The 14,541-nt window shown below is 38.8% G+C and overlaps 1 protein-coding gene across 2 annotated transcripts in view; it reads left to right on the forward strand.

Annotated features, from left to right (window-relative positions):
- The window catches only part of ptprnb (protein tyrosine phosphatase receptor type Nb), an 84,838-nt gene that overhangs the window by 69,040 nt on the left and 1,257 nt on the right, over positions 1-14,541 (forward strand). For both annotated transcript variants that reach the window (XM_060918989.1, XM_060918990.1), the window contains 3 exons: positions 4,696-4,749; positions 12,786-12,850; positions 13,129-13,202. In XM_060918989.1, the coding sequence (XP_060774972.1) occupies positions 4,696-4,749; positions 12,786-12,850; positions 13,129-13,202 (193 nt within the window). The remainder of the gene's footprint in view (positions 1-4,695; positions 4,750-12,785; positions 12,851-13,128; positions 13,203-14,541) is intronic.

Raw genomic sequence — 14,541 nt, forward strand, 5'->3', positions numbered from 1 at the left:
TATTGGCTTCTTCAAACCAGGACCTTCAGCATGCACTGGGGCGGTTTGCAGTCGAGTGTGAAGCGGCTGGGATGAGAATCAGCACCTCCAAGTCCGAGGCCATGGTTCTCAACCGGAAAAGGGTGGCTTGCCCTCTCCAGGTTGGTGGAGAAATCCTGCCTCAAGTGGAGGAGTTTAAGTATCTCGGGATCTTGTTCACGAGTGAGGGAAGGATCCTCCGCAGTGATGCAGTCGCTTTACTGGTCTGTCGTGGTGAAGGAGCTGAGCCAAAAGGCGAAGCTCTCAATTTACTGGTCGATCTACGTTCCGACTCTCACCTATGGTCATGAGCTTTGGATAATGACCGAAAGAACAAGATCACGGATAGAAGTGGCCGAAATGAGTTTCCTTCGCAGGGTGGCTGGGCGCTCCCTTAGAGATAGATAGGGTGAGAAGCACAGTCACTTGGGAGGAGCTCGGAGTAGAGCCGCTGTTCCTCCACATCGAGAGGAATCAGCTGAGGTGGCTCGGGCATCTCTTTCGGATGCCTCCTGGACGCCTCCCTGGGGAGGTGTTCCAGGCATGTCCCCCCAGGAGGAGGCCCCGGGGAAGACCCAGAACACCCTGAAAGGACTATGTCTCTCGGCTGGCCTGGGAATGCCTCGGTGTTCTTCCCGAGGAGCTGGCCGAGGTGTCTGGGGAAAGGGAAGTTTGGGCTCACATGCTCAGACTGCTGCCTCCGCGACCCGGCCCTGGATAAGCGGATGAAGTCGAGACAAGACGAGACATATTTATAAGAACTTACAAGAGACAGTATGTAGGTAGGGCTATAGGTGTGTCCCTGTAAAATAAGATATAAGAAACTCCAACATGTGTATATACTGGACCTAGTTGCAGGAGTTCGTTGGTGTTATTCAAAAAGACAACCATGATTGTGAAACAGCCCCTATATCTTTCTGTTGAAGTACCCCTGCATGCAAAAATAGTATTTTTCAATGGTGAACCCCTTTTAGATGAATGATTCAGATGATATCCCTAGTTGGTAGTTGGGTCAACTTATAAAAAAACAGCACTCTCGTGAACTTTTCACCAGTCAAACTGATATGTAAATTGTTAGAGGATAAATATTTGGCAACTGGAGACTATTTCATATGCAAACTGCATACTAAGTTGGCTAGCTAGAAAACAGCTAATACTAGTGACTAATAAAATATAATTTTTTAAACTTATATTTTGACAGGATTGGCTACTGTTCTATAAGTTGCTTACAATATGTTGTAAATATGCAAACAGAAACTCAGATACTGGAATCCAACTAGTTTACTAAAATTTAGCTGGCTATAGCTATACAATATCAGGGCTTTCCCCAGAAAAACCTATCAGAGCGGTGCTACTGATGTGGAGCCCAGCCTGTAAGGGCTGGCCCAGCCTGGAGGGTCCTGAAGGGACCTGTAGGGTTGGCTGCTGGGTGCATGCCACTGGAAAATTTTGAAATTAGAGACATCAAATGGTGCATTCTGGTGGCATCTAGGGCTGATTTAGGCATAATTCAACATTATTAAATTTGCTGTTTTTTACCTCGGCAAATATGCAAGGGGCAAAATTTAAAGGGCAAAATTAGATTTTAAATGAAAACACTGGAAACAGTCAATTCAGAGAAATATTTCAATTTATTGCACAACAAAAAAATGCATAATATTGAACAATATAGCAGCTGAAATTCAAATATCAGCAATATGGCTGTCAACTACAGACCTGAAACTCAACAGGCAAAAGTCACACACAAAAGCCTACAGTATAGTGCCAGGAACAGAATTGAGGTCAAATCACGCAACAGCGCCATCTAGTGACCAGTGCCTAGAACGTGTACACAGTGAAACCCTTTATTTTCACTTCTGGGTTGAGTACCAGGATAGTCTAGACATATATAAGACCTATATATTAGAATATCTTCCTATTTCTATAGTTATTACTTATTTTAAGAGGGGGAATAGGAGATATTTAGGTGCGGAAAGTACTCTGCATTGTTCAATTTATGGTATTGATTTTTTTTTTTAAATGTGTGTGTATGCGCAAGTGATGTCGCACAGCGCAGTGGAGCACCACATATCCGCACTTTGGGAAAAGCCCTGAAAATTAGCAAGCAATCATTAGTACAAGCATTTACACAAGGAATTTTTGCATTCATTAAAATCCTGTACATTTAGAAAAACGTTCATATTTTACCCGTGCTCCTGAGTGTGTATAAATTTATGCATAAAAAGGCTAACTAATCAACCTCAAATCATATTATTTGCTTGGATTACTGCATTCTTACAGTTTTGATCAGAAGTTTACATACAGTGAGATGAATGTCATCTTCGATATAAATGTCATGGCAATATTTGGGCTTTCAGTAATTTCTTTGAACTGTTCTTTTTCTGTGGCAGAATGATTGTACAGCATACATCTTTAATAAAAAAACACTAGAATTTGGTGCACAAGTTTTAATTTTCTTTGGGTTTTCTGAAATCAACACAGGGTCAAAAATTTACATACACTCACTTAGATTATTAATTCAGAGGTGCTAAAACTTCCAAAATGTCTCTTATCTTGCCAAGGCCGAGGTCTCTTAACGTCCTGTTAGTGATCATGATTGACTACAGCTGGTAGCTTCTCTGAAAAAAAAGGGGTTGTTTACAGCACTCATTGGATTGACTAACACACAGTAAAATGGGAAAGTCCAAGGAGCTCAGTGCAGAGCTGAGAAAGAGGATCACAGGTATACACAACTCCGGAATGTCTTTTGGAGCCATTTCTAAACAACTGCAAATTCCAAGATCAGTTCAAACAATTGTATCCAAGTTATTGTGAGGTGTAGTCACTTTGCCAAGCCACTTTGCTTCAAGAAAACCCAAACTGTCACCCTCAGCTGAAAGGAAATTGGTTTGGATGGTAAGAAATAACCCGGTGCTCCAAAATTGACACTTTCAAGCTAAACTAAAGTTTGAAGCTGACCACACAGACAAAGAAAAAGCCTTCTGGAGGAAAGCTGTATGGTCAGATGAGACAAAGATTAAGTGGTTTGGCCACAATGACCACCATGTACAGAGGGACACTGTACCAGCTGCTGGTGGTGGTAGGATCATCATGCTCTGGGGCTGATTTGCTGCCAGTGGAACTGGTTCATTGCACAAAGTGGATGGAATAATGAAGAAGGACTACCTCAGAATTCTTCAGCATAAACCATCAGAAACTTGAACACAACTTGGGACTTGAGAGTTACAACAGGACAGTGAACCCAAACACGTATAAGAGCTGGTTGTGGAGGATAAAGCAGGCTAACATTAAGCTGAGTCCTGACTTCAACCCTATTGAAAATATATGAACCGTGCTTATAAGTCAAGTCCATGCCAAGAAAAAAAAAATGTAATTGAACTCTACCAATTCTACCATGAAGAGTCATGAAATATCCAACCAGAATTCTGCCAGAAGCTTGCTCATGGTAAACAAAAATGTTTGGTCAAAGTGAATCTTGCAAAGAGACATTTTACCCAAATATTAGGTGTGATGTCTGTATATTTTTAACCATGTGTGTATAATTTTGACCCTGTGTTGATTTCAGAAAACCTAAAGAAAATTAAAACTTGTGCACCAAATTCTAGTGTTTTTTTTAAAAAAATTAAAGATGTATGCTGTACATTCTGCTACAGAATAAGAACAGTTCAAAGAAATTACTGGAAGCCCAAATATTGCCATGACATTCATATTCAAGATGACATTCATGTCACTGTATGTAAACTTCTGACCACAACTGTATATAAAGAACATACTGTTAAGATTAAATTGCTTATTTTTATTACGTTTACAGCATTTAGTAGAAGCCCGTATCCAGAGCGGCTTAGAGAAATGCCTTGGAGTCTCTATCAAAAACACATCCTCGTGTGTTTTTGATTTATTTGGACATGGACTATGAATGCAATCAAGAAAATTTTGTGAAAATCAGTTGTTTTATATTATTGCCATTAATTAAAGAATATAAAGGAAAGAAAGAGTGAGTTAATACAAACACATAAATTAAAACAAATCATTTAGTTATGACAGAAATGCCTGTATAAGCAGAGGACAGGCTGGTCCTCAGAAATTTTAGTTTGGTTTGGCTTTAGTTTGGATTCTGATGCATCACACGATTCCTGATATGAGGAACAAATGTCACCACCATCATTCTCTGCATTTCACACACAATTCTGTGGAAATTGTGATAATAAAGTGTGTAGCAATACAAAAGTGATCTCAAATAAAAGTAATAACTCATCACAAAGCTAGTGAGGGAAAGGGTTGGGGTCAAGAAAACACAGCATATAACCTACTATAATATTTATAATGTTACCAAATTACATAATTAATATTCATACATTGTTGCATTAATATCCAATAAAGGTGTGATGCTGTTTCTACACTATTTTAATAGGTTTTTTTGCTCATTATGAAAAAAAACATATTAAGCAATTTATTATTCAGCATAGATTATTTTTTATAGTCTAAAAAGACATGGTTAGGGGTACTTTAATGTCCGTCTGGTCATCCTTTCTCTGAGTGTGTTTGATTGTAGTTCTTGTTTACGTTCTGGATCATTTCTTAACTGTGACATGGATGTGAACACTTCATGGTGTCTTGCTCCTTAATGGATGGGTATTTTTCTCTTCTACTTTGTGTCCCTCTGCCTTTTTCCTACAGGAAGGTAAATAAATGCTACCGAGGACGCTCCTGCCCAATTATTGTCCACTGCAGGTACACTATCTCAATGCAAATGCTTACATACACAACAACTGCTCCAACCACATTTTTCCTCTGTCTGTATATTAGGTGCCCCTAGCTTTTATGTACTTTTTTTTTGCGCTGTTTTTTCAGGTGTACATGCCATATTGGTCACTTTGTAGATATATATTTAGTAGCCCGTGTGTTGCTATGAACAATTTGTCAGTCCTCCATCCCCTGAAGGACAACCATAAAGTCCCAGCTGACTAGATGTTATTTGTGTGGTGTCATGGCAATGGTGTCTTAATTTATGTGCTACTGATAAGAGTGTAACTGGTGCAACAATAACTGGGGTTCTGTTCAGAGGCGACTGCTTTAAGACTACAAGCTTCCTGTAAAACGCCACGAAAAAGTTTGTCCATTAAATATGTATTTACACTACTTAACTCTCTTGTTTCAACTGGATATTTTGTACTAGAAAGTGTTCAGTTTTATGGCTAGTTTGTTCAGCAATTATTTCTCGCTGGTCATCATAATCTGATAACGTGATTTTTACCCATAGAAGCCTGTGGAAACACGACCCATTGATAACCCACTGATGCTCAGCATCTCTGTAGTTTAATGCCACTTTAGGTTTGAGCTTACCCTTATCAAAAATAAGTATACTTCAAGTTCATTTTATTAAGTATATTTAAATAAAGTTAAAGTATATTTCCTTAAGTATACTTCTGTGTACCAAGTATACTGATATCAATGTACTTACAGTATACTTATAAGTAAACTAATCTAATACTTCTTGGGACTAAATTGGCCCACTTTTAGTTTATAAAAAGTATACTTTAAGTCTAAGAGAAGTAAACTTTGAGTATACAACTAGTATTTTTTTTTTTTTAATTTTGTACTGCAAGTGTACTACAACTAATAGTTTACTAGTTCTATACTTGTAGTCCCCCTGGTGAAAAATAAATGTACTTTATTGTATTTAAAGTATATTCATATTTTCAGTAGTATATTGAAAATGTACTTACACAAATTGTACTTTTTGTATTTTAATACTTTATTACACTTTTGTTAAGTATATCTTGATCAAAAGTTTAAGTATAAGCTTAATATACTTAGACTTTTCTACATACTTTTCAGTATAAGCCAAGTATACTTATGTATAACTTTAAGTATATCTCTGATAAGTAAAAGTTTGTGCACCCCTGGTCAAAATTGCTGTTACTGTGAACAGTTAAGCAAGTTGAAGATGAAATGATCTCCAAAAGGCATAAAGTTAAAGATGACTCATTCCCTTTATATTTTAAGCAAAAACAATTTTTTATTTTTCATCTTTTGCATTTTCAAAATTTTCAAAATTTCAAAAAGCAAAAGTTTGGGCACCCTGCATGGTTAGTACCTAGTAACACCCCCTTTGGCAAGTATCACAGCTTGTAAACACTTTTTGTAGCCAGCTAATAATCTTTCAGTTCTTACCTGGGGGATTTTCACACATTCGTCCTTGTAAAAGGCTGCCAGTTCTACAAGTTTCTTGGGCTGTCTTGCATGCACTGCTCTTTTGAGATCTATCCACAGATTTTCAATGATGTTTAGGTCAGGGGATTGTGAAGGCCAGGGCAAAACCTTCAGCTTGTGCCTCTTGAGGTATTCCATTGTAGATTTTGAGGTGTGTTTTGGATCATCGTCTTATTGTAGGACCCATCCTCTTTTTAACTTCAACTTTTTTACAGATGGTGTGATGTTTGCTTCCAGAATTTGCTGGTATTTATTCGAATCCATGCTTCCCTTGACCAATGAAATGTGCCCTGTGCCACTGGCTGCAACACAACCCCAAAGCATGATCGATCCACACCAATGCTTCAGAGTTGGAGAGGTGTTCTTATCCTGGAATTTGGCCTCCAAACATACCTTTGCACATTGTGGCCAAAAAGTTCTATTTTGATTTCATCAGTCCACAGGCCTTGTTTCCAAAATGCATCAGGCTTATTTAGATGTTCATTTGCAAACTTCAGACGCTGAATTTTGTGGCTAGGATGCAGGAACAGTTTTCTTCTGATGACTCTTCCATGAAGGTCATATTTGTTCAGGTGTCACTGCATAGTAGAACAGTGCACCACCACTCCAGGGTTTGCTAAATCTTTCTGAAGGTCTTTTGCAGTCAAACAGGGGTTTTTATTTGCCTTTCTAGCAGTCCAACGAGCGGTTCTTTCAGAAAGTTTTCTTCATCTTCCAGACCTCACCTTGATCTCCACTGTTTCTGTTAACTGCCATTTCTTAATAACATTACAGTCTGAGGAAACAGCTACCTGAAAACACTTTGCTACGTTCTTGTAACCTTCTCCTGCTTTGTGAGCGTCAATTATTTTATTATTCAGAATGCAAGGGAGTTGCTTAGAGGAGCCCATGGCTGTTGATTTTAGGGACAAGTTTGAGGAGTCAGAGAATTTATACAGCTTTGAAATCTGCATCATCTGACCTTTCCTAATGAAGAATTTTAACAAGCCACAGCTCAATAAGCTAATTAAGGTCTGGAACCTTTGGTAAAAGTTACCTGAGAACTCAAATGTATTGGGGTGCCCAAACTTTCGCATGGTGTTCCTTTTCTTTTTTCACTCTCCAATTGTCTCATCTCATCTCATTATCTCTAGCCGCTTTATCCTTCTACAGGGTCGCAGGCAAGCTGGAGCCTATCCCAGCTGACTACGGGCGAAAGGCGGGGTACACCCTGGACAAGTCGCCAGGTCATCACAGGGCTGACACATAGACACAGACAACCATTCACACTCACACCTACGGTCAATTTAGAGTCACCAGTTAACCTAACCTGCATGTCTTTGGACTGTGGGGGAAACCGGAGCACCCGGAGGAAACCCACGCGGACACGGGGAGAACATGCAAACTCCGCACAGAAAGGCCCTCGCCAGCCATGGGGCTCGAACCCAGGACCTTCTTGCTGTGAGGCGACAGCGCTAACCACTACACCACCGTGCCGCCCTCTCCAATTGTACAAAACAAAAATAATACACAAATCTTGCATAAAACGCTGAAAAGAAATGTGTCGTCTTTACCTTTATGCCATTTGGTGATCAGTTCATCTTCTGCTCACTTAACTATTCACAGTAACAGACATTTTAAGTAAGGGTGCCCAAACTTTTGCATGCCACTGTAAATAAAAAGTAAACTGAATTTTTAGTTTAAAAGAAGTACGTATACTAGAAGCACACTTGAATAAACTTTTTTGTAAGGGTAGCGCAGCAAAGCTAGACATTTATTGGACAATATGCTTTTGAAACATAATTTAAAAATTCCCTGGGGGTCTGTGGACAGTCCGCTGACAGTACGGCGGGACTGGATGCTGGGCTTCTGTATGATGATTGGAAGAACTCTCAAATCTCTTTTGAATGTCATGTGACTGACAACATTTTCAAAGGGATTCAAGCTCAGTCCATGCGGTGTGTTGGCAAGTGAAGTAATGAGCTGCTGCTCATTCTCGTTCTTTTCCTACCAATAAACAGTTCCTTTTTCCATTTGTATATACTGTAAATAAAATTGTAAATATAGAGTTCATGAATTTGTTACTTGCTTTCGTTTTGGTTCAGTAAAAGCTGTTTATTTGAAGCTATGCAATCAGGGGAAATCTAGCCAGTTAGCGAGCTGTTATCTGTGCGAAATGGCAAATGTTGCTAATGTTGTCGATCTGATTTTGGAGAAGACATCTGATGCGCTTCCTTATGAGGAGAGGCTCAAAATTAAACAGCAGGGCAGATCAATGCCCGAGATTGATTTGATTTAATTCAAAAGTCAGGGAGACACAATCACTCATTTCAGCTGTCTTGGTCTGACAAAGTAAACTGATTAACTGGCAGTGCTTTGACCATGAGAATGTACTGTTGGCCTTGTCTCTTAATGAGACCATCCCAGGGATGTGTTATTTGGTCAAAACTGGGTTTTGGTGATTTGGGCAACTTTGTCAGGGCATACAAAGGGCATGAGCAAAGACAGGAGCACTTAAGTTCATGTGCACGCTTAAGTTTACTTGACAGAGTCAGAGTAGAACATGGCAGAATTCACATATAAATAATAACAAATTGACAAATAATTGACAAATGTTATTACATAGACCTAAAACTGAGCTTCTCCTATTTCAAAGACCACCAGCTGCCACTGGTTCCATTTCAGTTTTGCATAAAATAGAAGTGATTTTTTTTTTTTAATTTGGCAAAACGCAATTGCAAATGATCTGTGTTTCCATTGAGTGATGTTATGCGGTTAAACCTGGATTTTCTCCTCTCGCAATAGCTCTTACAGAACACTTTTTTTTTCTTTCCAAAAGATCAGGTTTCCATTTGTCAGGGATGAAAATGAGAAATTGTATTTTCAGCTGAAAATTTAATCAGGGGTCTGGGGGCCATTGGCCCCCAGCCAGGTCCAGGGCGGAGCCTGGTCGGGGGTCCAGGGGGCCGAAGGCCCCCGGAAGCTAATGAGTTTTATACATTTTAGACCACTAGAAATGGTCTCAGATTGCTCAGTTGAATAATATTTTCAGTCCAAAGAAGCTTGAGTTTTGGACACTAATAAACAAAAATAGTCTCAATAATGCTCAGCTAAAAAGAATTTTTAACTTCATGCTAGAATGAAAGGAATGATGAATATAAATTAAACACATAAAGACAGAATATTTGACATAATCCTGTAAATGTTTCAGTTACTTTATTAAAGAATGCAGTTACCTCTTTTGCAGTGAATTTGTCTCAACAGAAACACAATTTCCCTGTTGAACAGTTCTCTCAGCTCCCAAAGTCACAATCACATATAACTAGCAACACTACTCTAAGTTTTCAACATATTTACAAAGTACTTGTTCTTTTTCTAGGAATGCTTCATTGCAGAGATGTTTTTTTCCTTTTAGCAGCTAATCTGAATAAGCGATTCGTTTTCTTTTGTGATAATTTTCACCATTTTGAAGCTCTTATTCGCTGTTACATCCTCAATCTCTGGCCTCGTGGAGCGCCATGTTGAATGAGTAAGAAAGCGAAATGCGAAGAACCAATCAGAACGAAGCTTACATGTGACATTTTGGCCTTTCCTATCTATGCTCGTTTACCATTGGTCAAATCGCGATATTTCTCTCTCAACGGCCAATCAAATACAGTGTACGTTCTGAACTGCCGATGTAAACAGAGCCTTGTTCCCGATGGTTGACCGGGTCAACACATACCTAACCCCCCCTAAATATTTTCTCCTCGGATTTAGACGATTCACAAAAATGACCCCTGGGTTGATAAAATCCACGGAATTCCGCGGATCCGCGGAAAATTCCCATCCCTGATTTGTTCTTCATGTCATGTCACCTGACTTAAATGTAAAAAATGTGTTTCCATTTTAGTTTTGTTAAATATTGCTTTATCAAATCATCTGAAAACCCACCTCATGCAAGCATAATTTTTTTTTTTTTTTTTACCTCACCTGCGACGGAGTAATCAGTGCAGTTTGTTTGTGTATCTGTCTGTCTGTTAACAATCTAGTGTCTAGACGGTTGCACCGATTGACTTCAATTTTTCAGGGGAGATGGGCAATGGTCCATAGATTACCTTATTAAATTTTGGGTTAATCGGGTCAAGGGGAAGGTCAACCTTTCGGTCAGTTTTCCATTATAACTCAAAAACGGTTGCTGATAGACAGAGGTTTACTATTATGAGCATATAGGAATTCCAATATGGCCTTTCATTTGGCACCATGATTTTTGACCTTGAGTGACCTTGAAAGGTCAAACTGAAGGTCATGGGTTTTCAAAGGGCTATAACTTTAAAACAGTTCATGATAGCCAGATGTTTACCATTATCAACATAAAAGAAGTCCCATATGGGCTTTCAATTGCCGCCATGACCTTTGACCTTGAATGACTTTGAAATGTCAAACTCAAGGTCATGGATTTTCATAGGACTACAATGGTGCTTGAAAGTTTGTGAACCCTTTAGAATTTTCTATATTTCTGCATAAATATGACCTAAAACATCATCAGATTTTCACACAAGTCCTAAAAGTAGATAAAGAGAACCCAGTTAAACAAATGAGACAAAAATATTATACTTGGTCATTTACTTATTGAGGAAAATGATCCAATATTACATATCTGTGAGTGGTAAAAGTATGTGAACCTTTGCTTTCAGTATGTGGTGTGACCCCCTTTTGCAGCAATAACTGCGACTAAATGTTTCCGGTAACTGTTGATCAGTCCTGCACACCTGCTTGGAGGAATTTTAGCCCATTCCTCCATACAGAACAGCTTCAACTCTGGGATGTTGGTGGGTTTCCTCACATGAACTGCTCGCTTCAGGTCCTTCCACAACATTTCAATTGGATTAAGGTCAGGACATTGACTTGGCAATTCCAAAACATTACCTTTATTCTTCTTGAACCATTCTTTGGTAGAACGACTTGTGTGCTTAGGGTTGTTGTCTTGCTGCATGACCCACCTTCTCTTGAGATTCAGTTCATGGACAGGTGTCCTGACATTTTCCTTTAGAATTCAGAATTCATTGTTCCATCAATGATGGCAAGCCGTCCTGGCCCAGATGCAGCAAAACAGGCCCAAACCATGATACTACCACCACCATGTTTCACAGATGGGATAAGGTTCTCATGCTGGAATGCAGTGTTTTCCTTTCTTCAAGCATTACACTTCTCATTTAAACCAAAAAGTTATATTTTGGTCTCATCCATCCACAAAACATTTTTCCAATAGCCTTCTGACTTGTCCATGTGATCTTTAGCAAACTGCAGATGAGCAGCAATGTTCAGGCTTTCTCCTTGCAACCCTGCCATGCACATCATTTGTTGCTCAGTGTTCTCCTGATGGTAGACTCATGAACATTAACATTAGCCAATGTGAGAGAGGCCTTCAGTTGCTTAGAAGTTACCCTGGGGTCCTTTGTGACCTCACCGACTATTACACGCCTTGCTCTTGGAGTGATCTTTGTTGGTCAACCACTCCTGGGGAGGGTCTTGAATTTCCTCCATTTGTACACAATCTATCTGACTGTGGATTGGTGTAGTCCAAACTCTTTAGAGATGGTTTTGTAACCTTTTCCAGCCTGATGAGCATCAACAACACTTTTTCTGAGGTTCTCAGAAATCTCCTTTGTTCGTGCCATGATACACTTCCACAAACGTGTTGTGAAGATCAGACTTTGATAGATCCCTGTTCTTTAAATTAAACAGGGCGCCCACTCACACCTGATTGTCATCCCATTGACTGAAAACACCTGACTCTAAATTCACCTTCAAATTAACTGCTAATCCTAGAGGTTCACATACTTTTGCCACTCACAGATATGTAATATTGGATCATTTTCCTCAATAAATAAATGACCAAGTATAATATTTTTGTCTCATTTGTTTAACTGGGTTCTCTTTATCTATTTTTAGGACTTGTGTGAAAATCTGATGATGTTTTAGGTCATATTTATGCAGAAATACAGAAAATTGTAAAGGGTTCACAAACTTTCAAGCACCACTGTATAAACTGACAGCTAATGATTGAGAAATATTACCATTATCAACATATAGGTAGAAAATCGCTGCCGGGCGAGGTTTGTTTTGCCTGGCAACGCTTGTTTTTGTAATATTTGAGTTTTTTTTAAATTCAAGTCTTTCCATTTAAAAAAAAAAAATTTTACATCATAATTTCAAATTATACAGTAAGCAGACCAATGGAAACACAGCTAATGATGTGTACACTTACTGTCTACTTTATGGCAGTGGACTACCACTTAGCTCCAAACAGCTGGAAACTACTAAGTTTTTCTCACACAAAATGTTTCACTATACTTTGTAAATTGTTACTAGAGAAATGATAATGTATTAGAACGAGTGCATTAATATAAACCTTACAACCTGTCAGAGTTGCTGTTATAGAAAATAAATCGATACTTTATGACCAATGAGAATCAAGCATTTAACAATTCAGTGGTATAATTTTATTTTTAATATCTTTGTTCTGGTCTATATAATAATTTGGCTTAGTCTGGGATTCATTTACAACTGTAATCCCCTTTTTTTTCCTGTAGTGATGGTACAGGCCGGACTGGAACATACATCTTGATCGACATGGTTCTGAACCGCATGGCAAAAGGTGAATTCTTGGCTACTTCCATTTTTATTCACATAAGCCATTTCAGATATACTAATTCAGCTTCTTCTTATCACAGTCCTCTGTTAATAGACTTATGTATTAAATATCTTCATATGAACTTGATACCATTCTCATTCAGAACTGAGAATTAGGGTTGAGTCTTGCTCGGTTCGTCATCCTCTATCTTCCTTTCTGTGTTTGACTTCCGGAGGATAACATTTTACGTATGTTAGGATTCTGGGAAATGCTCGCTGAAGTATGTTGCTTTTGTGGTGTAGGGGTGAAGGAAATAGATATTGCTGCGACCCTGGAGCACATTCGTGACCAGAGACCAGGAATGGTGCGCACAAAGGTAACATAACTACCACAAAATGCGTTAGACCTTTGATGAGTGGAAATGACAAATACAACAGAAAGTATATTCTTAATATTATGTTATGGTAACATGGATCAAGTCACAAAATTATTATTTTTTTGGTCCTTAATATGTGCCTCTCAAAATATGTTCAAAGATATTTAAAAAAAAATAGTGTATAGTTTGAAGGATAGATGTATCAGGCAACCTTGCTTATTTAGTATTTTCCATAACCAAAAGAAAGTGTTCCTTGTGTTTTTACCAAATACATTATTTCATATACTATATGAAAATGTGAAGGTACCACGGTGCACTGAAAGTTGTGACAGTATCACTTTGAATACCTTTCCACTCCGAAAAGGGTGGAAAGGATACAGGGTGAGTTACCATCACCCAAAATATTTTTACTATATTGCATCTATACCCTCCCTATTGCTGGGCTTCAGTCACGTGACTTCTCTTAGCGGTTTTACCGGAAGTGAAATAGCTGGTGGTCTAAACGGCTGCTGTAGTGCAAACAACTAGCGATAAATTATCGGAGTATGCTTGTAATCTAGAAGCCACTGCTCGCTTTAGATATATTCAGAAGATTGCTATGTGCAATGGAATATAGTCTTTCCTTACAGTCTGGGAAAGAAGGATTTGTCATATGATCTCAAAAACTACCCTTCAGCTGAGTTCCCCGACATCTCGAACTATCTGGTGTTGCAGACATCCCTCTACACCGCAAAACAGATGAAAGCGTGGAAGAGTTTGGAGGCTTACGACTTTTTTGTATGTGGCTGGGTAAAGGACCTCGGTATAGAGTCACTGCCAAATGAATCCTGTATTGTTTTTGCCCATGTAAGTATGTTTTTCATTCGCGTCTTTACAACGAAGCGCTGAAAGTTGACGTGTAAACAAACAACAGTTCGCTTGATTCTCACTTGTGTTGGCTCTTATCTCTCAGGTAAATCATTCACAAAGATCATCAGAAACCCCTTTAAAGACCTGGATCTTAGTTAAAGTGATCACGGTGCATTGTAACTGTATGGCTGGGTAAGAATTTTATCGTGACCTTCATGCATATGGACTTTGTGAGGAGTTTAGTGCTTCGTACTAAAAAAAGTACTGTAAAATAACGACACATAGCAAGAAAAGTCCTTGGAAAACACTAAGAACATAGCTGAGAAGGATATACAAACCTTTCATCAAGTGATCACTGCAAACTCGAGCATGCTTCGATTCGGCTCCCTTTGAATTCAGTGAGAGGTTCAAAAGCCACCTTTCTCGACGTCTTTTTGGGAAATCCTGTGTTCATTCACCCTTTTTTTTTTTATTAGTTCACAGGGAACCC

Source organism: Neoarius graeffei, chromosome 4, assembly GCF_027579695.1.
Source record: "Neoarius graeffei isolate fNeoGra1 chromosome 4, fNeoGra1.pri, whole genome shotgun sequence".
Classification (NCBI taxonomy): Eukaryota; Metazoa; Chordata; class Actinopteri; order Siluriformes; family Ariidae; genus Neoarius; species Neoarius graeffei.